The sequence below is a fragment of the Oculina patagonica genome, chromosome 4 (assembly GCF_052425735.1).
Source record: "Oculina patagonica isolate OP01 chromosome 4, crgOcupat, whole genome shotgun sequence".
Taxonomy (NCBI): domain Eukaryota; kingdom Metazoa; phylum Cnidaria; class Anthozoa; order Scleractinia; family Oculinidae; genus Oculina; species Oculina patagonica.
Genome location: NC_135761.1, coordinates 8,582,495 through 8,608,429, shown reverse-complemented (window position 1 = coordinate 8,608,429; position 25,935 = coordinate 8,582,495). Strand labels below are relative to the sequence as shown.

Genomic DNA, 25,935 nt, shown 5'->3' with positions numbered 1-25,935 from the left:
GTCCAAATAACTTTGTTTGAGACTTGAAAAACCTTTTGGATCAACTTCCTTCTCAAAAACCATCTTCACCTGCTTTTAAAAGCTGTTTATTCCGCCATGTTGGAATTTTTTAAGCAAACACGGGTAACGCTTGTGAAAAATTGGTCATGTAAGGCACATTCAAGTGTCTTGGCCCAAAACCGCTCTGTAATTGGCTAATCATATCAGCTTCCCGTTCTCCAAATTTGGAGGAAAACAGAAGTAAGGTAAATTTTCTAGAAATTTTCGCGCTACCGGTCCAAAAAGACCGCTTTTGAGCGGAAAGAACTGATTTCATCAGTATTGATTTTCCATTTTTTTTTTGGCAATTTTAACAGTCAAAATTTATGTTTACTCGCGTTGCTACTGTGATAACAGCTTTCCTAAGAACTTTAAGCATCACCAAGGCAAATTAAAGTGTTTGGAAATAAATAAAATAAGTATGGATGTTAAACTATTGGTTTTGACAATATGCAAATTAGGTCAGGGTGTGCTTCAAAATGCGTCATTAAAGAACTAAAAAATTACACAGCCCAAATTTTTCTCAACTGAATTTTGTTCTACATGCATTGGGATAACTCCTGATATAAAATATAAGTGTCTTTTTTTGCTAGTTAGGCAATTAAAAAAATATGAACATCTAAATTTGGGCAATTTTGGGTAGTGGTTTTCTCATCAAAAGTTGGCCAAATTTCGTGCCATGCCTCACACTGTCAAATCCCTCTATGCCGAATCGGCATATATGAAATGAAAGAGCATTTATAAATAAAAATAAATAAATAAAATAATAAATAAAATGTCTTTATTGCGCTTATTAAAATACATAACAAACGTTACATGTAAAAATCACTTAAATTATATGGAATTATTAAATAGCCAGTAGAATCACAGCCTACAAGTATTTAGTCAAAAGGTTTTATGTGTTTGATTTTATACAAATGCAAACTTACTCCTTCAAAAACAGGATTTTTCATGATTTGAAGGCTCAATATGGGACAACCCCTGGAACTTTGAAAGTAAAAGTCAGATAACCAAATCCAAATGGCTTTTGGAATATCTCATCAAGGCCAACTTCTGCAGTAAGTTTCAGGAAAATCGGTTGAACCCCGACTTCCAAGGTCTGGAACACTTTCTCTGACAAAGACACTTAAACAGTGTTCCACCGATGACAAGGTCCTCTCACCATTCTCATTTATCGTTCCTATTTATTCCTTGCCCTCCCATGGCTCTTTCCCATCCTCGGTGGTCTTTGCCTACTTTGGTATTGGCGTCATGGCGATCAGCATGCCATGCCTGGGTCTTCCCGCTTCCTTCATCCACATCATTAGTTGCTTAGTGTGTTGATCAGTATTATTGTGAGTCGTGCATATCTTGACTTGAAACTAGCATGTAGAAGACTTATAATCCTATCACTGACCGGGTTCTATCTCAGTAGTGCTGTTCTTGCTTATAATTATATTTCCATAGGACAAGACCAACTCTTTTCCGGTGTTCTTCCTCTAATTAATCCCAAGTACAAGATGTATTCACCAGTGTTGGTGTTCAGTTCATCAAATCCAGTCCATCTCATTTCACTTACTTCGAGTATGTCCAGTCTATACTTGTTAACTCATTCACTACATTGGCTGTTCTGCCCACCTGAGACAGCGTTCTAATGTTACAGCAGCCGAACTAAGAGTTGACTTTGGTGATGTGAGAGATGCAGTTGACAATGTGATCGGGCTTTCGAATTCCTCTCGGCTTAAGCCGTCATACTTGCAGTTTCAAAATTAAAAGATAGGAAATCATCGTTGGGTGCACGTATACTGAAGGATGTCTGCCTGCATCTGAGGGGGGATTTGCTAATTCTGATATGGTTTCCATTATAGATAAAGCCACAACGTTTGGTGACGTTTTGTGTTTGAGATAAAAGTTTTTAATACTCAAAGTCCGTGTGGGCAGATTCCTCGTCTTATTTTGAATAGGTTCTGCATCACGAAATTGACTAACAGGCCGTCAGTAACAAGATATTAAATGGTTAATGCTCCGTCATTTTCGGTACTCACTCAGCTGAATTCGAAGCACCTGAAGTACGTTCTCATGCCGAGTTCCATGCGCAGTGGCTTTCGACACCACAAACAATTATTCGAATATTTTAAGGCTTTTCTTAATTTCCACTCGGCCTTTTGTGCTTTCCAGAAATATGCGGTCTTTAACTCTTCTTCGCCAGCTTTACAAGAATCTGTTAGTTTCGTCTAATTCCTGTCGGTATCCGGTTGATACTGTATTTTGTAGATATACCAAAAGGTTTTTCGACCTGCTTCGCTTTACAGATTAAATAAAGTTTTTATAATTCATTACTTTTATTTTACATCAATCCGTTTGAAACGTAAGACGCAAACAGAAGCAATTCGGCTTGTGACAATTTAAAGGGGCAGTATCATGAAAAAGTGTTCTAAACTTTGTGTTAACTATGCTAGAATTATGAGGGTGCACTCAGTGATTAACAAAATAACCTTTGAAGAACTAAAGAAAGGCATAAATTCATTCTCCTTGATGCGATTACGGTAAACGTAATCAGTAGTTTTAAAGTGATTTTATCCAAGTAAAACTAGTGTCAACCCTGAAAACGTCGGACAAACGATTTTAAGCTTTAGGTCGCTACTGTCCTATTCTTCCGTAGCTAAACCACCTTTTCTAAGAATTTTCATGCATTGTTTAGTTCGTTTAAGTAAGACCAGGTCACTATTAGTGTGGCCTCTGTTTTTTTTTTTTAAAGAAAGAAATGATTATCAAAGCCGCTGAAAGTTCTGGATCCATGACGTTTCGTTGTCAAAGTCCACTCATTCATCAGCAATTATTATCCAGTGCTTTATGCTCTTTCTAATCAGTTTCTCCGCAACGTATTCTTAATGGCTCGCCTTATCTCCTTTATTCTCCAGCAGTACACGAGTGGATTCAGGAAGGAGTTAATATAAACAGCAGTTGCCACGTAGTCATAGGCGATTTTTACCGTTAATGTGTATCCAGTGAATGTCTGCACCGACTGCACGGCCACCAGCACAAAAGCTGGAACGTAGAAAATCAAGTACAAACCGTATACATAAAGTACAGTCACGGCAGATTTCCTACACTTGAGCACGTTTACCGTGCGCGTGTTACCTTGAACACTTTGCTGTTGCTGGCTTATCTGGCGCTGATGTCTGCGAACGATCTGAAATATTTTCAAGGTGCTCAGAGTTATAACAAGAAATGTTAACAGAAATAATACCACTGGAGCAATAATCCAACGATACGACACGATCCAAAGTCTCGATGTAACGGCAGTTATGGCTAAGATCCAGAGGAAAATAACAGTTTGAAGTATTCGACGAACGGTGACAATCGAGTTGTATCGTAAATGAAGAATTAAAGCGAGAAGTCGATCAACAGAGACAACACTTAAAGTTGCCAAAGACACGCTAAATGTGATCGAACCAGACATGTTCTGAATCATTCTCAAGACGCAATATGCGCTTAAGTGTTCTGCAAGTTCGGCAATCTTATACGCCACGTAAAATGGCTGGCAGATCAGTCCAACGAGGAGATCCGAAGTAGCAAGGCAAAACAAAAGGATAAAAGATGGCGAATGAAGTTCTTGTTTTGTCCAGATGACATGAAGAATTATTGAATTTCCAGTGGATGTTATCAAAGAAAACACTACATTGAGAGCACATGTTAGGATACCTGCGATAAATGTATCGTGCGTTTCTTCCAAATTCACGTTCAAAAAGAAGCAGTTTATATGACTTGCATTGGTTCTGTTCATGTCGAAGACGACAATAAATTTCGACGAGCTCTAACTGTTTAACTTACATGCTAACTGTCTAACTTATATGTTAATTTTTCGTGGCACATCTGCGCTCAACACCTGCAGCGATAAACGAATTAAAGCACCTTCAAATTAGTGCCTGCTTATTGACACTCCACCATTTCCTTTTTTGTTTAGTATCATTTTAGAGTTCTTGAGATGTATCAAAGAAGTCAGTTGCACAAATAACGAAGCGAGCGAGAGATGTCACGACTAGACAAGACTCAGACAAACAAACGGAAATGGCGGACGATTTCCCTTAAAAACTTCGTAACACAGCCGGTGTTCCTAAAACTCTTTCATAAAACGAAAACTTCGCCTAGATTTCTTCTATTTCTCTCAGAACACGCTGATGTTGTCTGAGCCTCGTGGTGGTTATGTTCATTTGCATTCTATTTTTAGAACACGCGCGCTTCGCTATTCAAACATGGCATGTACAGTACACAGGGGGTTGGAACTGACCAATCATTTTACAAAAAAAATAAACTGAAAGTTTCAAATTAATTACTGGACGTAATTATATTTTTCTTGCAGGTTTAACAAGAAGAAACGTTTTTTTATATGTCAATTGCCCAATGATCAGTGAAATATGTAGTGGCTTGAAAACTGAGCTGCAGCGACTCGGCATAAAAGAATTTTTTAAAAAGGCAAGAAATTTTTATATCCCAAGGATTGCAAATTAACAAACAAAGAGTGTTTGTTCACATATAATTAAAAAACCCAGGTAGTCGACAAACAAGTTTAATTCAAGATCTTTATTTCAGTTACAATTTATTGAAATTACATACTGACTGTTTAAAAAAATCTAACACACAAAATCTACCATCTATGCAAGTAAATATTAAATAAAATTGAAGTTCGATTCTACATCATTCCGTTTGAAAAGAAAGACGCGAACAGAAGAAAATGCTAAAGGCTAAAGACATTCGAGTGTGACAATTTAACCATGTCCTGTGTGGTTTGAAAAAAAATAGACAATGGATTTTCAAAGAGCTTAATTGCTTTCAGACTTTTCGTTGTCAAACCCCAATAAAACACAACAGTCATTCCTTGTCCACTTCCTTAACATTAAAAAAACTGGCACAAAAATTAGTACAGTTCAAGTTAATGCATCTTAGATATTTGATTTAAAGTAAGCAACTATAATCAAGTGCACTGAGGTTTCCGGTCCTTCTAATCAGTTTCTTCTAAACGTATTTAATGGCTCGCTTAATCTCCTTTATTCTCCAGCAGTACACGAGTGGATTCAGGAAGGAGTTAGTATAAACAGCAGTTGTTACGTAGTCATAGGTGATTTTCACCGTTAATGTGTACCAGTGAACGTCTGCATGGCCACGGCCACAAAAAATGGAACGTAACAAATCAGGAACAAACTGTAGACATAAAGTACAGTCACAGCAGATTTCCTACATTTAAGCACGTTCACCGTGTTGATTTGAACACTCTGCTGTTGCTGGCTAATCTGGCGCAGATGTCTGCGAACGATCTGAAATGTTTTCAAGGCGCTCAGGGTTATAACAAGAGATGTTACAAGAAATAATACCGCCGGAACAAAAATCCAACGGTTCGCCGCTATCCAAAGTCTCGATATAACGACAGTTGTAACAAAGGTCCAGAGAAATACAACAGTTTGAAACATTCCGCGAACGGTGACAATCGTGTTGTATCGTAATTGAAGAAGTAAAGCGAGAAGTCGATCAACAGAGATCACACTTAAAGTTGCTAAAGACACGCTAGATGTGATCGAACTAGATATGTTCTGAATCATTCTCAAGACACAATATGCTCCAAAGTTGTCTAGAAGTTCGGCAATCTGATACGCCACGTAAAATGGCTGGCAAATCAGTCCAACGAGGAGATCCGAAGCAGCAAGGTTAAATAACAGGAGGAAGGATGGCGAGTGCAGTTCTTGTTTTTTCCTGATGACATGAAGAATGATTAAATTTCCAGTAGATGTCAAAAACGAAAACACTGTATTGAGAATACAGGTGAGAATACTTGCAAGAAAAGTACTGTCTGTTTTTTCCAAATTAACATTCATAAAGAAGCAGCTAAGATTATTTTCCTTGGTTCTGTTCATGTCGAAGACGACCAAAGCTACGACCAGCTCTAGCTGTTAAACTTATATGTTGATTTTGGGTGGCACATCTGCTCTCAACACCTGCGGCGATAAACAAATTAAAATCTCCTTCATTTAAGTGACTAATTATCGACACTACGTGATTTCCATTATTTTGTGTCTTTTGAGTTCTTGAGAGTTATCAAGGAAGTCGGTAGTATTTGCGCAAATTCAACCATGACTTAAACGGCAAGGGGGTGGGAATCGACAAATCACATCACATAAATGTTCATGTTTCAAAATAATTATTGGTATTTTATTACGCTGCAGATTTAACAAGAAAAAAAAACGCTCTTGATGTGTTGCTAATAAAATTAATGCCGGTGTTATAGAAAGATCAATGAAACTCGAAGATGCTAAAAATCTGAGCAACAGGGACTCAATACCCGGGGGGGCTACTTGAAAAGGTTTGATACGGGGAGGCTCCGCCCCGAGGTCCAACCCCTTACCCTTTTATATACTATTTTGACAGAAAAGGCACCCCTTTCGTATACCTTTTATTGAAAAAAGGTACCTCTTTCACATACCTAAATGACATGACATATACCTAAAACAGGAAGTCTTATTCTCATTTTTATGTAGCGTTTAATAAATTAAAATGATACAGCCATAAGGTACGTCTGTTCGAAATATTTTTGTTTAAGGCCCCTTTAAATACCTAAATGACAGATTTCCCTACCCTTTCACATACCTGAACTTGTGAAATTCCTACCCTTTTATATACCTGAAGCGTGAAAAAGGTACCCCTTTCGGGCGGAGCCTCCCCGTATAGGCCATTATAGGGAGTGCCCCCCCCCCCCCGGACTCAATATAAAAAAGGTATTTGAAAAGTGTTAAAATATTTTTGTATCCCCAAACGTAAATAAAATTTTCTCGTCTATGCCTAAGTTCAAGATATACAAAGAGTGTTTCTTTACAAATAATTTAAAACAGTCCGGGTAGTCAAAGAAAAAGAAGATTACTTATATCGATTTCAAAATTATCGTATTGTCTTCTCAGCCGAGGTCTCAGTATAGATATTTATGAGTTTCGGTTATGAAACAGATACTGTTTACCTTAAGAACAGTAAGGCAGAATAGGCAATATCTTCACTGAGAAACGAAACATAAACATAAAGCAAAAATCAAAACAAGATGACTGATTTTAATGACAGGCTAGTGGGATATTCGGTGGCCTTGTTTAACTTGTGAATGGATGTTGCAGATGTCAAATTACCTTCCGAAAATATCTGTACTTACATCATAAAAAAAATGAAAACTGGAAAATCTCCTGAGATATTTTGATGGCCACGTGCTCTTAGTATTGTGATTATTCTCCGTCAAATCAGTTTCGTTAAACAGGCATCATATTGAAATTTATCTTTACTGAGGGAAGGAAACATAAAAAATAAAAAAATAAAAAAATAAAACAAGATGATCAATTTTAATGATAGCCTGTTTAGATATCCTGTGGCCATGTTTAAATTGTGAATGGATGTTGCAGATGTCAAATTACCTTCCGAAAATATCTGTACTTACATCAAAAAAAAAAAATTAAAACTGGAAAATCTCCTGGAGGTAATTAATGAGCACCTGTTCTAAGTTCTGTGATTATTCTCCTTCAAATCAGTCTCGTTGAACAGGAATCATATTGAATTGCCACTTGTCAACCTTCCCTAGTTTAGGAAGCTTGCCTAAATATTAGAATCTTTATATCTGTAAGTGCTCTGCAGTGCTTATATGCTATAACTGTTTACGTATAGTAATTAGGCAATTCTTTTCGATCCTTTATTGCTGGTTGACACCTAAGTTTAGAAAAACTGAGGTTTTATTGACACAATTAAGCTGTAAACTTCTAATCGTGCGCTTTAATGTAAAGGTGCAGTTATTTTTAACTGATAATCAATAGCATTCTTAACATTATATCGTTCTTTTAAGGATTTTTAATTTATCAACTATGTCAGTTTTTCTATTTTAATATATATTGTTTTAACTTTATTACGTTCTTAATACTTTGATGGCTTATTTTAGCATGGCCGGCCTACATAGAAATCAGTATTGTAACTTAAATTTTTCATTAGTGTATTCTTAACAGCTCGTCGTATTTCTCCAATATAATCCAGCAATACACAAATTGATTCAAAAAGGGAGTTTATAAAAGCAACAGTTGTTACGTAAAAATTTCAATAATTCATTAGTTCGATTTTACACCATTCCGTTTGAAACGTAAGACACAAACAGAAGCAAATGTTAAAAGCCAAAGACATTCGGCTTGCTACATGTACAATTTAATCATGTCCTGTATGGTTAGACGAAATGGATCATTGAGGAGCTGAATGTTCCTTGACTTTTCGTTTTCGAACCCTACTAAAAACATGAATAATATACCTTAAAGCAGAAAATTAAAAAGTCAGTACAATTCAGGCTGATTCAGCCTTTAAAGCATCTATGCGAACTGTATGTGTCCTGAGATTCCCAATCAGTTTTTTCTCAACGTATTCTTAATGGCTTGCCTTATCTCCTTTATTCTCCAGCAGTACACGAGTGGATTCAGGAAGGAGTTAATATAAACAACAGTTGTCACGTAGTCATAGGCAATTTTTACCGTTAATGTGTATCCAGTGAATGTCTCCACGACCATCGTCACAAAAAATGGAACGTAAAAAATAAGAAACAAGCCGTATACATAAAGAAGGGTCACAGCCGATTTTCTACACTTAAGAGCGGAATTCTCTATCTTTTTAGAATTTTCGGACAAAAAGGTTAAAATTGAATTTTTTTTTTATTACGCCAAAAAGACGCTTTGGGTGAACTATTTTTGAAAATGTTATGTAAAACTTCCAGCGAGTTTTATTTTTTGAGAAAACGAGGAAAGTTTGTAATTCGAGCTCATGCTGTCTGAACGCCAAGGAAAACTAATTAATTGACAGCAATTTCGTGGCATTTTAGATGCGCTCGTTCTCAACTTCAGAAACTTGCCTTGAGTTCATTTTTACATGAGTATTTAACCATCCCTAGGTCTTCCTTTTAAACAGAAAATCTTCCTGAAATATGTAATTGTTGACACATTTTTACCGCGTTAAAAATTCTATCGATCGCAATTTAATTTACATACCGAATTTGACCTAACTTCAGAGGGCTAGAACACCAAGGGTATACGCTTCTATAGGTAAAACATGGGTTCTTCGGAAAGCCCTATTCTTCCCTCTTATCATATCCAAAGCGTTAGTTTGGCCCGTAAAGAGTGAGTGCGCTAGCACGAAAAATATACAGGCAATTTTGACATGTTTCCGCCATAATTTCCATTCTGCAGTCAACCGGGTAATGTCGAACTTAATTGTTAAAACGAATTAAATTTGGTCTTATGCTTCGCCGTTATCAGTTTCAATGAGTTTAATTTTTTGCAACAAAACTACAATATCTCAATTTTTAACAGAAAGGAACAGTTTTAATAAAAAAAAATAAATAAAGCAACAAACAAGACATGCTCACCTTGCAATTGTGCCGCCGTTAATTTATGCGAGGGAAGAGAATTGTCGCTGTATGTTGTTTTCATTTCCACTGAAGCGTTTCCTTCCACTTCTCAGTTTTAAATATAAGAATACCCTTTTTACGCATATACATCTCAATTTAGACGACATTCCTGACATTTAGCAAGAATCTTATCCACCAAAACGGCAAATTCGTGCTACGTGCTGTTTGACTATACTCGTCACGCAAGGGAATTTATTGATATCATATTTCCAACACAAGTTGACGTGACGTAGGGACGGACCATTGAAATATTCCGATGGGGTGTTGACTTTTTCCAAAAAAACTGTTTCAAGAAAAAAGGGATGCGACATAGTGCATAGTTAAAAAAAAATAAGGTAATGAAAGAACCAAAACGAGAAGTAGTTGTCATCTTTTAAAGGAGGAGTTTTATTTATTTTTTTTTTTTTTGGGGGGGGGGGGGGGGGGTGGAGGGATCGTATTAAACATTTGGATTTTGTGGGGGAACAGGGGAAGACGTTCTGATAAAGAAAGGGACAATATATTTAACAGGCATAATCAAATCCCTCCCCTTTAACCCCATCGGCAAACTAAACGGTCCCAGGAGCCCCCAAATGTCGCTGCAATGCTTGTTCCCGGCCCTAGAATAAAATCCTCCAGACAAGTAGGTCAAAAATGTTTGCCCCCACCCTCCTCCAGCAAAGTACGGAACTTGATACAGTGTACGGGTTATTGGGCAATATATTTGCGTTGGCTCTTCGAGCTGGTGTCATTTAGATTTGCTACACCGCATTGAGTCCCAATAAGAACGAGAAAGCTGTCTGCGGTTGCAATCTTCTGTATCGGTTCTAGTCGCGGTGGTGTCTCGCCAAGTCAACCTTTCACGTAATATACGATCAGCCTTGCTTTCAGTTGTCTATATTTAATTGTACGCCCATTAGATAAATCTGTTGTTTTTCCGACTCAGGTTTTCTGCTGAATTTAGAATGAAAATATTCTTATGAACATTCTTATACTCGTTTATATCGTTTAACATTTCCGTTTAGTACTCAATGGGTATCTATTGATCATGTCAGTGCCGTAGCAAAGGTAAAATAAGGGAGGAGGGGCACGTGAGCGCCGGAGGCGCGAGCTGCTAGCGGTTCTGGGGGCATACCCCCCCCCCCCCCCCTCCCCTGCAGAAAATTTTGAAATCCAGAGGCTTGGAAATGCTATTTCCAGCGTTTTTCAAGAGCTATTTGTGATTTACGCATATTTCGAATTCTTTACTTCCTACACTGTCTTAGCAAACCAATGCACATTGAAGAGAGCATAATACTATTAACGTCAATTACAAAATAGAAAACCGACTGTCTCTGTATCATGAAACCAGCAAATGTTTCACCTTTTAGAGTCATCATGGTAATAGACTACGAGCAGTCCCTATTTTTTCGCAGAGTCCGTCGAGCTTGAAGCGAATTTTTTTTCGAAGAGTTCGTCGAGCTTATAGCGAAAAAAGCGAAAAAAATTACGCGTGGGGGGAGGAGGCGGGGCAAGGCGAGAAGCGTAATTTTTTCGCTATAAGCTCGACGGACTCTGCGAAAAAATAGGGACTGCTCGTAGTCTATCATGGTAAGTTTGTAGTTATTTAAAAACTGTCTGAGTTGCCTTAGAACTTTTAATTAGCACGTATGTACGTTAAAAAAATGAGAAGAAGTACAAATGTTATTGTTTCAAACATCTCGGGAGATAAAATTTTATTTTTCAACATTTTATACAGGTCTGTTTTTACTTTTCGGGAAAAAAAACTGGGGGACACGCCCCCCTGGCCGGCCCTCCACTTGCTACGGCACTGCATGTACTGTTCATCGAACTATCGTGGGCATCGAACATTTTGGCTAGTGCAAATTTTTATCGTGTTATTGGATAGTAAAAGGTTTTGCCGTTTAGAGACGGTCCGTTCTATTCTATTTACAAATTTCAACACAAAATTATATTCTTTTCAAAATCTCAGTCTCAGATTTATTCTTAAAATATTTTTAAAAATTCGCAAATTTCAGCCTTGATATTCTTATTAACTAGATTCTTATAAATAAAAACAGTGTATTTTGATCTATTTATGTGTGACACTAATAGACGTCAACTATACTTCTTACAGGTCTGAAGAAATTTTGTCCGAATATTATGGAAAGATCCAGTATCCGTACACATTAAAAACATTAATTTAGGGTGGTTACAACTCGTATTTGTATGTCAGATCATGATGTTCCCTATTTTTTTATTACCGTATTTTCTCAATTAAGCACTCCCGGCGATTATTTCGAACTTGGATTGGTGGACCCGGCGTTTATTTGAAGCCGGGGTTTAATCCGGGCCGAGCGTTTATTAACGGAAGGCAAATTTCTGTCAAATTTTCAGATTGATTTGTTTTTGTCGATCTCCGAGACCAAGGGGCAGTTTTACAAAGCAAGGCGATTTTGCTCTTCGTTTTGCCCCGAAAAACTTTCCCTGGCCATCTAAGTTTTACAGTTTCTCAAAGGTACATTATTGCGGATTGAACACGTTTATGTTGCGACCATGATTTATGACAAAAGGAACATAAACGGTATTTTAACTACACAAAAGAGCATGAAGTAAAGGTTATGGATACAAAGTTTTAAGTTCATAAACGCCTCGAACTGAGGGTTTCTCGTGATTTCAACGCCTGTAAGCACTAACACAAGAACGAAAATGCGTCAGTAAGAAAGACGGGAATGCGAAAACTAGGTGAATAAGGTTATATTTTGTTGTACAACGTCCATCCTAGCTATGTTACGCCAGCGTTCATTGAAAATTCCAAAGTAGCATACCGAACTAGTTCCATTCATAGCAACGAACGAACGCCCCCGGCGTTTATTAAAAAATAAGCAATTTTGACCCGGCTTTTATACGAGGCCGGCGTTTAATCGAGGTCCGGCGTTTAATCGAGAAAATACGGTAATTTAAACCATGCGGCGGCTGAAATTTTATCCGCCAAACGTAAACCGGGCGACCATTGCTAATTTCTTTTGCTTGTAGCTGACCTAGAACCCTGGTGAACACTTTGGGAGTAGCACGAAAAAATGCGATTAACGAGAATAAAGGCGAGCGGAAAAAGTTGCGAGGGTCTTCTGCAGGCGAAGTAGCGGAAAAATTTATTCATTCTCCCTGTCTATCAGAACAACCCAAAACTCTTTCTTTTCTATTTATTTTTACACATACAATAATTAAAGATAGAAACTTCACGGACAGTTACTCAGAGTTTCACGCACGAAGCGATCATCAGACTGTACCGTTAGATGCGGTGAAATACAATTTAAACTACGTTCATGGAGGACGGTTGGAACGATCCTGTCTCTGATTGGCCGCGTAGTACTTGTTTTCGTGCCTGCACTTGCTAACAAGCTCAGATCTTTTGTTCAAGAGGGTGGATCTGTCAGCTGATAGTATGCAGAGCTTCTCCGTCAGACACAAATTGCAGCGTGACGGGTTTCCCCTGTAAGCGCTTGCTCTCGTGACAATGGACCACTTGATCGAAAATTCGGTGTTGTTGTCTTTCAGGTCCCAAATGTACTTTGATAGTACAGTGTCGTGTGAATGCTTGCGATGTTTGAAGGAAAGCTTATGGTTATTGAACCTAGTTTTGTTTTGTTCTCGTTTTGTTTTTTCAACAATGCACTATGTCACATCCCTTTTTTCTTGAAACAGTTTTTTTTGGAAAAAGTCAACACCCCACCGGATATTTCAATGGTCCGTCCCTACGTCACGTCAACTTGTGTTGGAAATATGATATCAATAAATTCTCTTGCGTGACGAGTAAAGTCAAACAGCACATAGCACGAATTTGCCGTTTTGGTGGATAAGATTTCTTGCTAAATGTCAGGAATGTCGTCTAAATTGAGATGTATATGCGTAAAAAGGGTATTCTTATATTTAAAAACTGTGGAAGTGGAAGGAAACGCTTCAGTGGAAATGAAAACAACATACAGCGACAATTATCTTCCCTCGCATAAATTAACGGCGGCACAATGAAGGTGAGCATGTCTTGTTTGTTGCTTTATTTATTTATTTTTATTAAAACTGTTCCTTTCTGTTAATAATTGAGATATTGTAGTTTTGTTGCAAAAAATTAAACTCATTGAAACTGATAACGGCGAAGCATAAGACCAAATTTAATTCGTTTTAACAATTAAGTTCGACATTACCCGTTTGACTGCAGAATGGAAATTATGGCGGAAACATGTCAAAATTGCCTGTATATTTTTCGTGCTAGCGCACTCACTTTTTACGGGCCAAACTAACGCTTTGGATATGATAAGAGGGAAGAATAGGGCTTTCCGAAGAACCCATGTTTTACCTATAGAAGCGTATACCCTTGGTGTTCTAGCCCTCTAAAGTTAGGTCAAATTCGGTATGTAAATTAAATTGCGATCGATAGAATTTTTAACGCGGTAAAAATGTGTCAACAATTACATATTTCAGGAAGATTTTCTGTTTAAAAGGAAGACCTAGGGATGGTTAAATACTCATGTAAAAATGAACTCAAGGCAAGTTTCTGAAGTTGAGAACGAGCGCATCTAAAATGCCACGAAATTGCTGTCAATTAATTAGTTTTCCTTGGCGTTCAGACAGCATGAGCTCGAATTACAAACTTTCCTCGTTTTCTCAAAAAATAAAACTCGCTGGAAGTTTTACATAATATTTTCAAAAATAGTTCACCCAAAGGGTCATTTTGGCGTTATAAAAAAAAATTCGATTTTAACCTTTTTGTCCGAAAATTCTAAAAAGATAGAGAATTCCGCTCTTAAGCACGTTTACTGTGTTAAATTGAACACTCTGCTGTTGCTGGCTTATCTGGCGCTGATGTCTGCGAACAATCTGAAATATTTTTAAGGTGCTCAGGGTTATAACAAAAAATGTTAGCAAAAATAATACTACCGGAACAAAAATCCAAATCTCAGTCACGATCCAGAGTCTTGATATAACAGCCGTTATTGCTAAGGTCCAGAGAAAAGTAACAGTTTGAAGTATTCTGCGAACTGTGACAATCGTGTTGTATCGTAAATTAAGGGTCAAAGCGAGAAGTCGATCAACAGAGAAAACACTTAAAATTTGCAAAGACACGCTGGACGTTATCCAGCCAGATATGCTATGAATCATCCTCAAGACACAGTACGCGCTTAAGTTGTCTACAAGCCAGGAAATCTGATACGCTACGTAAAATGGCTGGCAAATTAGTCCAACAAGAAGATCCGAAGCAGCAAGGCAAAACAAAAGGGTCAAAGATGGCGAATGAAGTTCTTCTTTCTTCCATATGACGTGAAGAATTATAAAATTTCCAATGGATGTTAACAAAGAAAACACTACATTGAGAATACATGTTAGAATACTTGCAATAAAGGTACCGTCTGTTTCTGCCAAATTAACATTCAAAAAGAAGCAGCTTTGATGATTTACGTTGGTCCTGTTCATGTCGAGGATGACCATGACTGTCGAACAGCTGTAGCTATCTGTAGCTGTTAATTTTTTATACTGTATGTTAATTTCGAGCGGCAAACGCCCACAGCGTTGAAAAAAACTAAAGCAACTTTATTTTAGTGATTGATAAACGACACTGCACGAGTTTCTATTGTTCTTCAAGTATCAAATCAGAGTTTTTGAAAGGTATCAAGGAACTCAGTTGCACAATTTCAAAGTATTACATTTAAAGCAAAGAGGTGGGGAAGAAATGACCATGTTTTAATTAATTATTTGCATTATATTATGGCTGCATATTTTACAAGAAACGATTTTAATGTACAGTCAATTGCCAATGATCAGTGAAATATGTCAAGGATTGAAAACCGAGTGAACCAGTGAAACAGTACAAAAGAAAAGTGATAAATAATTTTATATTCCTAAACGTAATTACAAATAAAATGTATTAATCATTTTTTTTTACTGAGGGTAGGAATCATATATGAGCATAAAAATCAAAACAAGAAGACTGATTTCAATGACACCCTGTTAGGATATCGTGTGGGCACTTGAAATTTGTAAATTGACAGTGCAAATTTTAAATTACCGGAGGATGTGGAACTATTTTCTGACAGTTAAAAAGGGGTAGTGATACAAGGTTAACAAACCAATATCCTGTAAGAAATTAAATCTAATCTCTTCAACTGAGATGCAATTTAGTGAAATTATATTCATTGTACCAAAACAAAACTAGAACACAAATTAACCGGCTACAGATATTAACATTGAAGGATACCATTTTTTAAGGTAAAAACTTGTAGTTCGAAAAAAAAACAATGTGGTTAAGATCAAGTGGGCAGATTGTATTTCTAAAGTTCAGGTCAATTTAACTCTGTGCAAACCAGAGGAGGCGGGGTGGGGTAGTAATTTTCCCGCACAAACTTTGTTTTAAATATTTGTAATTTTTTTTAAACACTCAAGCAAATGCTGACAAAAAATGTTAATTTATCTGAATTTGGTCTGGAACATTTTCATGACATGCCACTGATGGTAAACATTTTTGACAGGCATGTTGTTTCAAGTTATAAAATTTTCATGTTTCTCATTTTCGATGCAAATGTTTAACTTCCTCGCCCTAACGTCTTCAATTTTTAGATCACTTCAGAACGTTCTGATTACTTACTTTGTTGTTTGACGAAATAATAGTGAAATACAAAAAATACAAGAGAGCTGTGATCTAAGATGTCGGCTGTTCTGAAATCATATGCCATTACAACGTGACATGGCCTCTTTGCGCCATTTTGAAGAACTCAAGTAAGACATTTTAAGATGAACTGTTAACAGTTTATCCCCGTTTCATTGTTTTAGCTTCAATAACCTTCACACTCGGTCTAAATATGATTAAAATTTGGGTAATGCTCACACAACGACGGCTATTGACAATTCGCAAGGTCACGTGAACAGTGCAAATGTCCATAAAGTTACTAAAATACAAAAAAAAAGTTTCTCTATAAAAATAAATGGCGATAAAAGGGGTATTTCAACAGCGAACAACTAAGCCCAGTATGAAAACTACGAGTTACTACGAAAACATTAATTAAACAAAATTATGTACGAAAATTATTTACACCTTTTGCAAACTTCTGTGTTACTGTTTTAAATATATTTTTGAAAGAAATCCTTTTAACAACACCAAATACCGAAAACAATTTTCGAAGTTCCACTCACTTAAACTGAATCGCTTAGGAGACGGTTTTACAAAATAGCTACACGTGAAATTTCACCTATAGTCTACATGGTTCTTGTGAACTTTTAAGCTCTGATGAGAAATTGCATTTAGTGTTATCAAGTATAAATTACTTATATATTTAGTAAATACTTTTGGTATTTGATTTTTTGTCCAACTAAAATTATATTACTCGATTTCCTGATAGCGAATTATCAAAACTCGGAGTTTGATGTTTTGAAAAGTACGTTTGCCCGTGTTTACTCCTTTGACATTCAGATAATATTTATTTATATAGTTTCATGTTCAAGCTTAGTTATCAATGAATGATCCATTTACAAAACGGCTGCATGTCGCTTCGCTATGCGGATGGATAAAATTTTAATCAAATTGTTCTTGTTCGGTCAGTGAGCACTGATTGACTGAACAATTATGTTCAGCGTTAGCAACTTTGAATTACAGTAATAAAATCTTTGTAAACATATGTTTTCGACAGAATTCATGAGAATTTAGTATGCAAAAACAAAACTTAATTTAAACTAGTCTAAATTAACCGTCGAACGTACAGGGGGGGGAGAATGCCACACCCCCAGCCCCAGTAAGGTTTTTTCGAAATTTTGAAAAGAGGGTTTAATTTACAATGCTGAAACGTTCAGTAGCTGTTCATTCATCCCTTGCTGAAATTTTGATATGTCAATCATGTGTCCATAATATTTGACGTACAAGCAGGTCTTGTCAAAAATCTTCTTTTTTTTAACATTTTTTTCTTTTTTTCCAGTTTTTTGAAACGGAATTGTACGATAAGCATTTTGGCTTGATTTCGCATAAATTTCCGTTATTTTTAGACTTTCTAAGGAAGTGGTGAAATCCAAGATGGCGGCTATAATGACGTCACAGCCAACAAAAATTATGTCATCTTCAGTAGAGTACGCTACGGGCTTTCTACTCAGTACAAAACTATTTCACTGCGCCTTAATAGAACGAAAATTCTCGGGAGGGGTTCCATCCACTCCCCCGCCCCCTTTGTACGGTGGTGGGGATATGAGTTTGCTTGTACTTCCGAGGGTTAAAAGCTTTTCAGGCGCACCGTTGGATCCATTTTTGATGATCTTTGCCTTGTGTTGCCACACATCTCAGAAGATCTTTGAAAACAAAAATAACTGAAGGTTTCAAATTTCAAAAAAAATGAATAAGTAATATACGGGAACTGAAAAAATCTCAGAGAGGTTATATGACCACCTACTTTGAGTGAAACACGTGGCGATTTTCCTTCAAATACGTTTTGCTGAACAGGCTTTCGATTGAAATGCAACTTTAATCTAAAGCAAAAGCTTGAAGCCAGCCAAAGTTTTAAACTCTTGAAATTTTTACTGATCTAGCTGTCATTTTTAAAAGGTGCTCTGTCAGTGCTGGTATGCCATGACTTTTCAAATAAAGTAATTAATTCTTTACGATCCTTTCTTGCCTGTTGACATGCACCTCACTCTAAAACTCAATAAGCAACATCAAGTGTCAGTAAGAATCATATGTTGTTGTTTTTTTTTTTAGTTTTTTCGAAGTATATTCTTAACAGCTCGTCGTATTTCTCCAATTCTCCAGCAATACACAAGTGGATTCAAGAAAGAGTTTATAAAAATAACAGTCGTAACATAGTCATAAGCGATTTTTACTTTTAATGTGTATCCAGTGGATGTCTCCACAAACATCGTCACCAAAAATGGAACGTAGAAAATCAAGAACAAACCATAAACATAAAGTACAGTCACAGCAGATTTTCTACATTTGAGCACGTTTACTGTGTTGTACTGAACACTTTGCTGCTGCTGACTTATCTGGCGCCGATGTCTGCGAACGATATGAAATATTTTCAGGGTGCTCAGTGTTGTAACAAGAAAACTTGTAACGGCTATTACCACAGGAAAAATAATCCACTGGCGTATCCAAAATTTTATCATGACGATTGTCACAGACAAGATCCAGAAGACAATTACAGTTTGCAATATTCTTTGAACCGTTACAATCGTGCTGTATCGTAAATGCAAGGTTAAAGCGAGTAGACGATCAACAGAGACTGCGCTTAAAATTGCCAAAGACACGCCAGATGTTGTAAAGCCAGATATGTTCTGAATCATTCTCAATAGACAGTACGCGCTAAAGTTGTCCAGAAGTTCGGCAATCTGATACGCCACGTAAAATGGTTGGCAAATCAGTCCAACAAGAAGATCCGAAGCAGCAAGGCAAAATAAAAGGGTGAAAGATGGCGAATGAAATTCTTCTTTCTTCCAAATGACGCGAAGAATTATAAAATTTCCAGTGGATGATAACAGAGAAAACATGGCATTCAGGATACATGTAACAATACTTGCAATAAATGTATCTTTCGACTTGTCTAAGTTTACGTTCAAAAAGAAACAGTTTATGTCACTTGCATTGCTTCTGTTCATGTCGTAGATGAAAGACTTTCTTGGTCACCATGGAATGAAATGTATAAATTGGATTTCCACCTGCAACGTACGCGTAGTTTGAAATCCCCTAAGGTTGGTGATTGATTGCCAAGAGCGGACTGCAAAACACTAAAGAAAGTTTGCTACAGGATTTAAGCCGAACAGCACCTGTCGTTAAAGGCAGGCGAAAATTATTTAATATCGCTTTAGGTTTCAACTTTGAAATTAATTGTTAAAATAAGATTAATTTTTATGGCTGTAGATCGTAACAAGAAAAAAAAACATTTTTATTCAGTTGTCCGTTACTGCTCTCATAGAAAGGTTTCATCATCGCCATTGGAACGCAATCTGTATATTTGAGGATTAATGGCAAAAGAAAGCTGATAGTTCTTCTTCGACTTCAATACAAAATGATGAAAGGCTTTTATTAATTTACATATGCCGAAAAGTAATTGCAAAATTTAAAAAAGATAACTAGACAAACAATTTTTTCATTAATAGTGAAGGTCAAGAAAGACAAAACGTTATCTCCCACGTTTAATTAAAAACAACGTTTTGTTGAAAAACCGATAACATCCGAACATTGCCGTGCTGTTTTCTCCGCCGAGGTTATAATATTAAACTTCTCTCAAAGAGACACTATTTATTTACAGAAACAATAAAGGGGTAAAAGGCGATGCCACCTCTGTCTAGGGGAAAAACAACAAAGCAAAAAGGAAAACTGGAAAAGAAAAGCAAAAGAATATGGACACTGGAAAAGCATACCGAAACAAAAAGAAGCATTGCGGAGGATGAGGAGACCGTTTTCCACGTTATATTTACTTACAAGCGTAGCGAAAATGGGAAATCTTATCTAAGATCTCTGAACTGATAAACCTGCAGTAAATTAAATTTAACCCTTTCAGTTGAATTTCAGTATAATTAAGTTATATACCATGCAAAATGGAACTTGTGCACAAAAGGAAAACAAAAAAACAAAAGGGAAGGAACCATATAAAGGCGAACAAAATGAAAAACAGTTTGATCCCTTGAAAAGATTTAAAATTCAGCCGGTTTTAGTAACTGGCATTGGCAAAACGTTTGCTCAAATAAATTGAGATTCTTCGCAGTGGCTTGACAATATAAGCAAGCACATTTTATTATACAAAAGACAGAATATGTTTGAGGCTAGAAAACTTACTCTCACTTGCAAACGACTTCAGTGAAGGCGATTTATGCAAGCTTTTCAAGCTTTTAGCCTTGTTACCTAAAGGAGGACTTTATTTGTAGGTTTTTTTACAAATGACATTTCAATGATCGATTTTAGCAAACGATTTTAATCTGACTCAATTTTGATTTTCTTTTCTTTAAAAAGGGACTCTTAAATCCCCCGGTTACAAGTTATTCACAGTTCCCATGATTTTTGTCTGCGAACACATGAATCAAAGGATGCCTGAAATGCAGCATTAAGTTCTAGCTACCAAATTCTTACTGAAAGTAAATATCACAACTGAAATATCTCAGTCAAGTGAAATTTATCTCGAGCTAAACAAAACAACTACCATGTAGAGTTCAGGTAGTACAGCTAGCAAAGTTCCGCTATCCGACATTATTTGGCCTTGGCTTCACTTCACAGCCGAACACATTGTGTGCCCCCCCCCCCCCCCCCCCCTCCCGGTTGGGATGGATTTTGTACTCGCCCGACGTTTGACCGTTAGTTAGGTGCACACTTTTTTTCACGGCCTAATGGCGACCAATTTGTGCCGAAGTTGTGAATTTATTAATAAAGTTCTTGGCTCCAAACTTCAACTTGAAAGCAATTAAATTACTTAGAAAGATGGAATATTTATCGTGAAGGGATCGTGAAGGGAAAAGATCGAGGAACGTCTGGTTTTTACCATTTTTTAGCAAGTGTTTTGAATAGGTGTGCGTTCGCTTTTCAAATTTCCTTTCCTACGGCCTTGTCTTTCTTTTAGTACGTGACAGACCGTTGAAACGAAAATCGCGTGTAAGGCTTTGTAAAGCACTAGAAAGACAAAAAAAAAATGACACCAGGCAAGTTTTTAATAATTATAAGTTTTATTATAGCTTTTCAATGATAGTAATGGATAATAGGTAATTTCCACCTACAACACAGTTTTAAATCACCTTAGGTTTGGTGATTGACTGCCAAGACTGCGTAAACAATAAAATAATTTCATAGCTGTTTGTATAAGACCTAGAACTGAAGCACCCAAGAAAGTCTGTTGCAGGATTAAAGGAAGCACCAGTCGTCAAAGGCAGGCGACAATGTCAACCGTTCCCGGAAAGCAATAAAATCACATTTTAATCATCCTTATTGGTACGAAATCCGTCTATTTGAGGATCATTTCTAAATGAAAAACGAAAAACTGAAGTTCTTGCTCGACTATAGTAAAAACTTTGAAAGGATTTTATTTAACTTACATATGGCCAAGAGTAATTACAAATATAAAAAAAGGAGCTAAAAGATGACTAGACAAACAAATTTTGTCATTTTTTTGGAAGATTTCAAGGAAGACAAAGAGTAGTTTCCCATATCTTAGCCAAATGATCTTGAAAATCCGGTAACATCCGGCGGTCTTAATATTAAATTTCCCTCAAAAAGCCACTATTTACTTACGGAACAATAAATAGAAAGAGGGTGCCAGTAACACCTTTACTCGGGGTAAGAGAAAAAATGCACAATAAAATAGAAATGCAAAAGACCCTCTTTTGAAATGGGGATTAAGTGAATGGACACCAGTAAAGCTTGCCAGAAGTAGCAAAACTCGGGATTGAAAGGCCGTTTTATGCCATACCTACCTCCGTAGCAAAAAAGGCGACTTATCTCAAACTGATAAACCTGCACAGTAAATTAAATTGAAACTCTTCAGTGGAAATTCAAAATAATGAAATCATGTAGAAAAGAACCTTTAGCAGGCTATACATACAGGCTACACAAAGAAAAAAAATATGTTTGAGGCCGGGAAACTTCTGTTAAACTTCCACAGTGAAGTCGACGATATGTTGTGTTTTAATTAAATTTTATTGCGACTTAATATGCAAAATACATGATGCCCTACAAATACAAAGCATGTAAATTATTAATTATTAACTTACATGACAGTTAACTACGCTTTCCTGGATTAAATGATCACGATTTTTAATATTTTTTTTTTCGCTCGATCGATTGTACGTAATTCCGTTTTTTACCTATCGAATATACATGTAGAAACATAAGTTGAAGAAAAAGTACATGACATACATGGGACAATTTGGCCATGTTCGCCGACAACTTTCGACAGAAATATTTATTTCAATTTTTCTGTAGTTTTAGAGGAAAATCAGTCCTCTCTCAGTCCTCTCCACTTAGCGCGTACTACAACATTATTTCAAGATATAAAATTCAGAAAATTACAGCCCTAAAACTATTCCATTGACTTTACAAAGATACTCTCCATGCCATGTCCGTATCTCAGGGATTCCTCAGTGAATCCTTAACGGCCCGTCGTATCTCCTCAATTCTCCAGCAGTATACAAAATTACAGCCCTTAAGCTGTTTCCTTGACTTTACCAAAAGATGTTCTCAGCTATACACGAAGCTATTCTTAAGTGTATTCTTAACAGCACGTCGAATCTCCCCAATTCTCCAGCAGTATACAAGTGGATTTAAGAAGGAGTTAATAAAAACAGCAGTTGAGGCGTAGTCGTAGGCGATTTTTACAGTTAGTGTGAATCCAGAAAATGTCTCCACGAACATCGTGGCACAAAATGGAAGATAGCACATTACCAATAAGCCATACACATAAAGTACAGTTACAGCAGATTTTCTGCATTTGATCACGTTTACAGCATTGAATTGAACACTTTGCTGTTGTTGGCTTATCTGACGCTGATGTCTGCGAACGATCTGAAATATTTTTAAGGTACTCACGGTTGTAACAAGAAAAGTGAGGATAAATAACACAACTGGAAGGATAATCCAGTTGGTCATCCAAAATTTCGACATAACAACAGTTATTGCAAAGATCCAAAGGCAAAGAGCAGTTTGAAACACGCGAGGGACAGTAACAACCATGTTATATCGTAAATGAAGGGTTAAAGCAAGAAGTCGATCAACAGAGACTAGGCCCAAAGTTAATAAAGACACGCCAGACGTTGTCCAGCCAGATATGTTCTGAATCATCTTAAAGACACAGTACGCGCTAAAGTTGTCTACAAGTTCGGCAATCTTATACGCCACGAAAAATGGTTGGCAAATCAGTCCAACGATGAGATCTGAAGCAGCAAGACAAAACAGAAGGAAGAAAGATGGCGAGTGAAGTTCTTGTTTTTTCCAGATAACATTTAGAATAATAAAATTCCCAGAAGCTGTTAACATAGAAAACACTGCATTGAGAATACATGTTGTAATACTCGCGATAAAAGTATATTTCGTTTGTTCCAAATTTAAGCTTAAGAAGGAGCAAGTTAGAAGACTTGGATGGGTCTTGTTCATTCTGAAGATGACTGCCCAGCTATAAACAACAGACTATCTTAATAAAAAGCTTCAAGCAGGTGTTATATGCCATGTAAATCATGATTATTTATATAATCCTATTCTCGCCGGCTTATTGGTCGAACGTTATGGTCGATGAGAGTACGTATAGACCCTGAAATCGACGTAACTTGTAACACAACGTAAGGCAAAAATCAGAAAACCTAAGAAAATGTTGCGACTTTATCAAAAAACAGAATTCGACGAGATGTGAACGGCAGCTAGAACATTGTGGACAAAACCTTAAAATTGCAATAAAATTTTGCACTTAAAAAGTTTGAATTGTAATTCGTAAACATGCCTGCTTAAATGAGTTTGCAATGGAAACATCAAGTTCCGTGAACAATAATGAACTCCTATGTGAAATTATTCAGTTCCTCATAAATTTTAGAAAACGTTTGGTGGCAATTGCTTAAATAATAAAAGTACTGAAGTCCGTGTACTATATATGTGGTCAGGCTCCGCCTCCCAGTCTGAATGGGATCCACGTTATAAAACGAGAACATTTACTATATTTTGTAGGTCTACAAGTGACATTTCAATGATCGATTTTAGCACACAGTTTTAATCTGACTCAGTTTTGATTTCCTTTTCTTTGGAAAGGGACTCTTAAATCCCAAGGTTACAACTTATTCACAGTTCCCATGATTTTGATCTGCGAACATGCATCAAAGGGTGCATATAAACATGCAGCTTTGAGCTCTTGCTATCCAATGCTTACTGATAGTATATATATCACGAGTGAACTATCTCAGCCAAGTGTAATTTATCTCGAGCCAAACAAAACAACTATCACGTACATTACGGGTAGTACAGTTATAGCAAATTTTCACTATCCCACATTTTTATGCTAACATCTGCACTCATATTTAATACCTTTCGCCCACCATAATGGCCTTTTTCTGGAGGCTCATTCGCCCTCTTCCTGTGTCTTGCTGTGTACCTCAGGGCGGCTCTGTTTCCATCGATGGATCATTTCACCAGTTTATTATATTGTGACGCCATTCGCTTCATCCACTTCACACAATGAAATTCAATACAAACTTTATTCGTATTCTCTAAGGAGGGCTTCTCACTGACAATTTACAATAACAATTACAATATTGGAATTATAATAATAAAAATTGAAATTAAAACACGGAATGCATGCAGTGGAGCTGAATTTGAAAAATACAATATCAATTCGAAATTAATAATATATAAGTTCAAAATAAGTTTTTTCCGCATTGTTTACCAAAATATAGAGGTTTCCAGAAAATGCAAGTACGAATGAGATGCAACAAAGCTACTCAATTCAAAGTAGGCATTCATTCACATCAAGTTACTGAGCTTTTCTATTTCAATCAGTTTTTCTTCAATGTGCTCTTAACAGCTCGTCGTATTTCTCCAATGCATTTCAATTTATTGTACGCAATTTTCATCATCTGTGTACTTTGGTTTTCTCTTTTAATCAGTTTCTCCTCAGTGTTTTCTTTACAGCCCGTCGTATTTCTCCAATTCTCCAGCAGTACACGAGAGGATTTAAGAAAGAGTTAATATAAACAACAGTTACCACGTAGTCATAGGCGATTTTAACTTCTAACGTGTATCCAAGTAATGTCTCCACAAACATTGTAGCAAAAAATGGAACGTAGCAAATCAAAAACAAACCGTATACATAAAGTACAGTAACAGCAGTTTTTCTACACTTGAGCACGTTTACAGTGTTTAATTGAACACTCTGCTGCTGCTGACTTATCTGACGCTGATGTCTGCGAACGATCTGGAATATTTTCAAGGTGCTCAGAGTCATAACAAGAAACGCTAGCAGATATAGCAATACCGGAGCAAAAATCCAACGGCTCGTCGCGATCCAAAGTCTCGATATAACGACAGTTAAGGCTAAGGTCCAGAGGAAAACCACAGTTTGAAATAATCTTCGAACTGTGACAATCGTGTTATATCGTAAATGAAGGGTTAAAGCGAGAAGTCGATCAACAGAGACTCCGCTTAAAATAAACATAGACGCGCTAGAGGTTATCCAGCCAGATATGTTCTGAATCATTCTCAAGACACAGTACGCTCCAAAGTTGTCTACAAGTTCGGCAATCTGATACGCAACGTAAAATGGCTGGCAAATCAGTCCGACGAGAAGATCCGAAGATGCGAGGCAAAACAACAGGAAGAAAGATGGCGAGTGAAGTTCTTGTTTTTTCCAAATGACATGAAGAATGATGAAATTTCCAGAAGATGTCATCAAAGAAAACACTGCATTGATTACACACGTTAAAATACTTGCGATAAAAGTATCTTTCGTTTTTTCCAAGTTTACGTCGAGAAAGGAGCAGCTCAAGTGACTTAAGGTGGTTTTGTTCATACT

General features: G+C 36.7%; 5 protein-coding genes across 5 annotated transcripts; all 5 read right to left on the bottom strand.

The window, feature by feature from the left end:
- Positions 1-2,884: 2,884 nt before the first annotated feature.
- LOC144652215 (uncharacterized) lies at positions 2,885-3,821 on the bottom strand. Its single transcript, XM_078512226.1, has one exon. It carries the CDS (start codon positions 3,803-3,805, stop codon positions 2,885-2,887), a length of 921 nt encoding a protein of 306 aa, XP_078368352.1. The 5' UTR covers positions 3,806-3,821.
- A 4,602-nt stretch (positions 3,822-8,423) lies between these two features.
- On the bottom strand, positions 8,424-14,913 carry LOC144649377 (trace amine-associated receptor 7e-like). The gene is made up of 2 exons (XM_078508865.1): positions 14,252-14,913; positions 8,424-8,675 (listed from the first exon to the last, which is right to left on the bottom strand). The coding sequence occupies exons 1-2, from the start codon at positions 14,903-14,905 to the stop codon at positions 8,424-8,426; spliced, it is 906 nt and encodes a 301-aa protein (XP_078364991.1). The 5' UTR covers positions 14,906-14,913.
- Positions 14,914-18,160: 3,247 nt separating this feature from the next.
- On the bottom strand, positions 18,161-19,063 carry LOC144648782 (melanocyte-stimulating hormone receptor-like). The gene has a single exon (XM_078508243.1). The coding sequence runs from the start codon at positions 19,058-19,060 to the stop codon at positions 18,161-18,163; it is 900 nt and encodes a 299-aa protein (XP_078364369.1). The 5' UTR covers positions 19,061-19,063.
- A 3,121-nt stretch (positions 19,064-22,184) lies between these two features.
- Positions 22,185-23,537, bottom strand: LOC144652191 (melanocyte-stimulating hormone receptor-like). The gene has a single exon (XM_078512205.1). The coding sequence runs from the start codon at positions 23,535-23,537 to the stop codon at positions 22,626-22,628; it is 912 nt and encodes a 303-aa protein (XP_078368331.1). The 3' UTR covers positions 22,185-22,625.
- Positions 23,538-25,025: 1,488 nt separating this feature from the next.
- Positions 25,026-25,935, bottom strand: LOC144652704 (trace amine-associated receptor 7e-like). The gene has a single exon (XM_078512754.1). The coding sequence runs from the start codon at positions 25,930-25,932 to the stop codon at positions 25,027-25,029; it is 906 nt and encodes a 301-aa protein (XP_078368880.1). The 5' UTR covers positions 25,933-25,935; the 3' UTR covers position 25,026.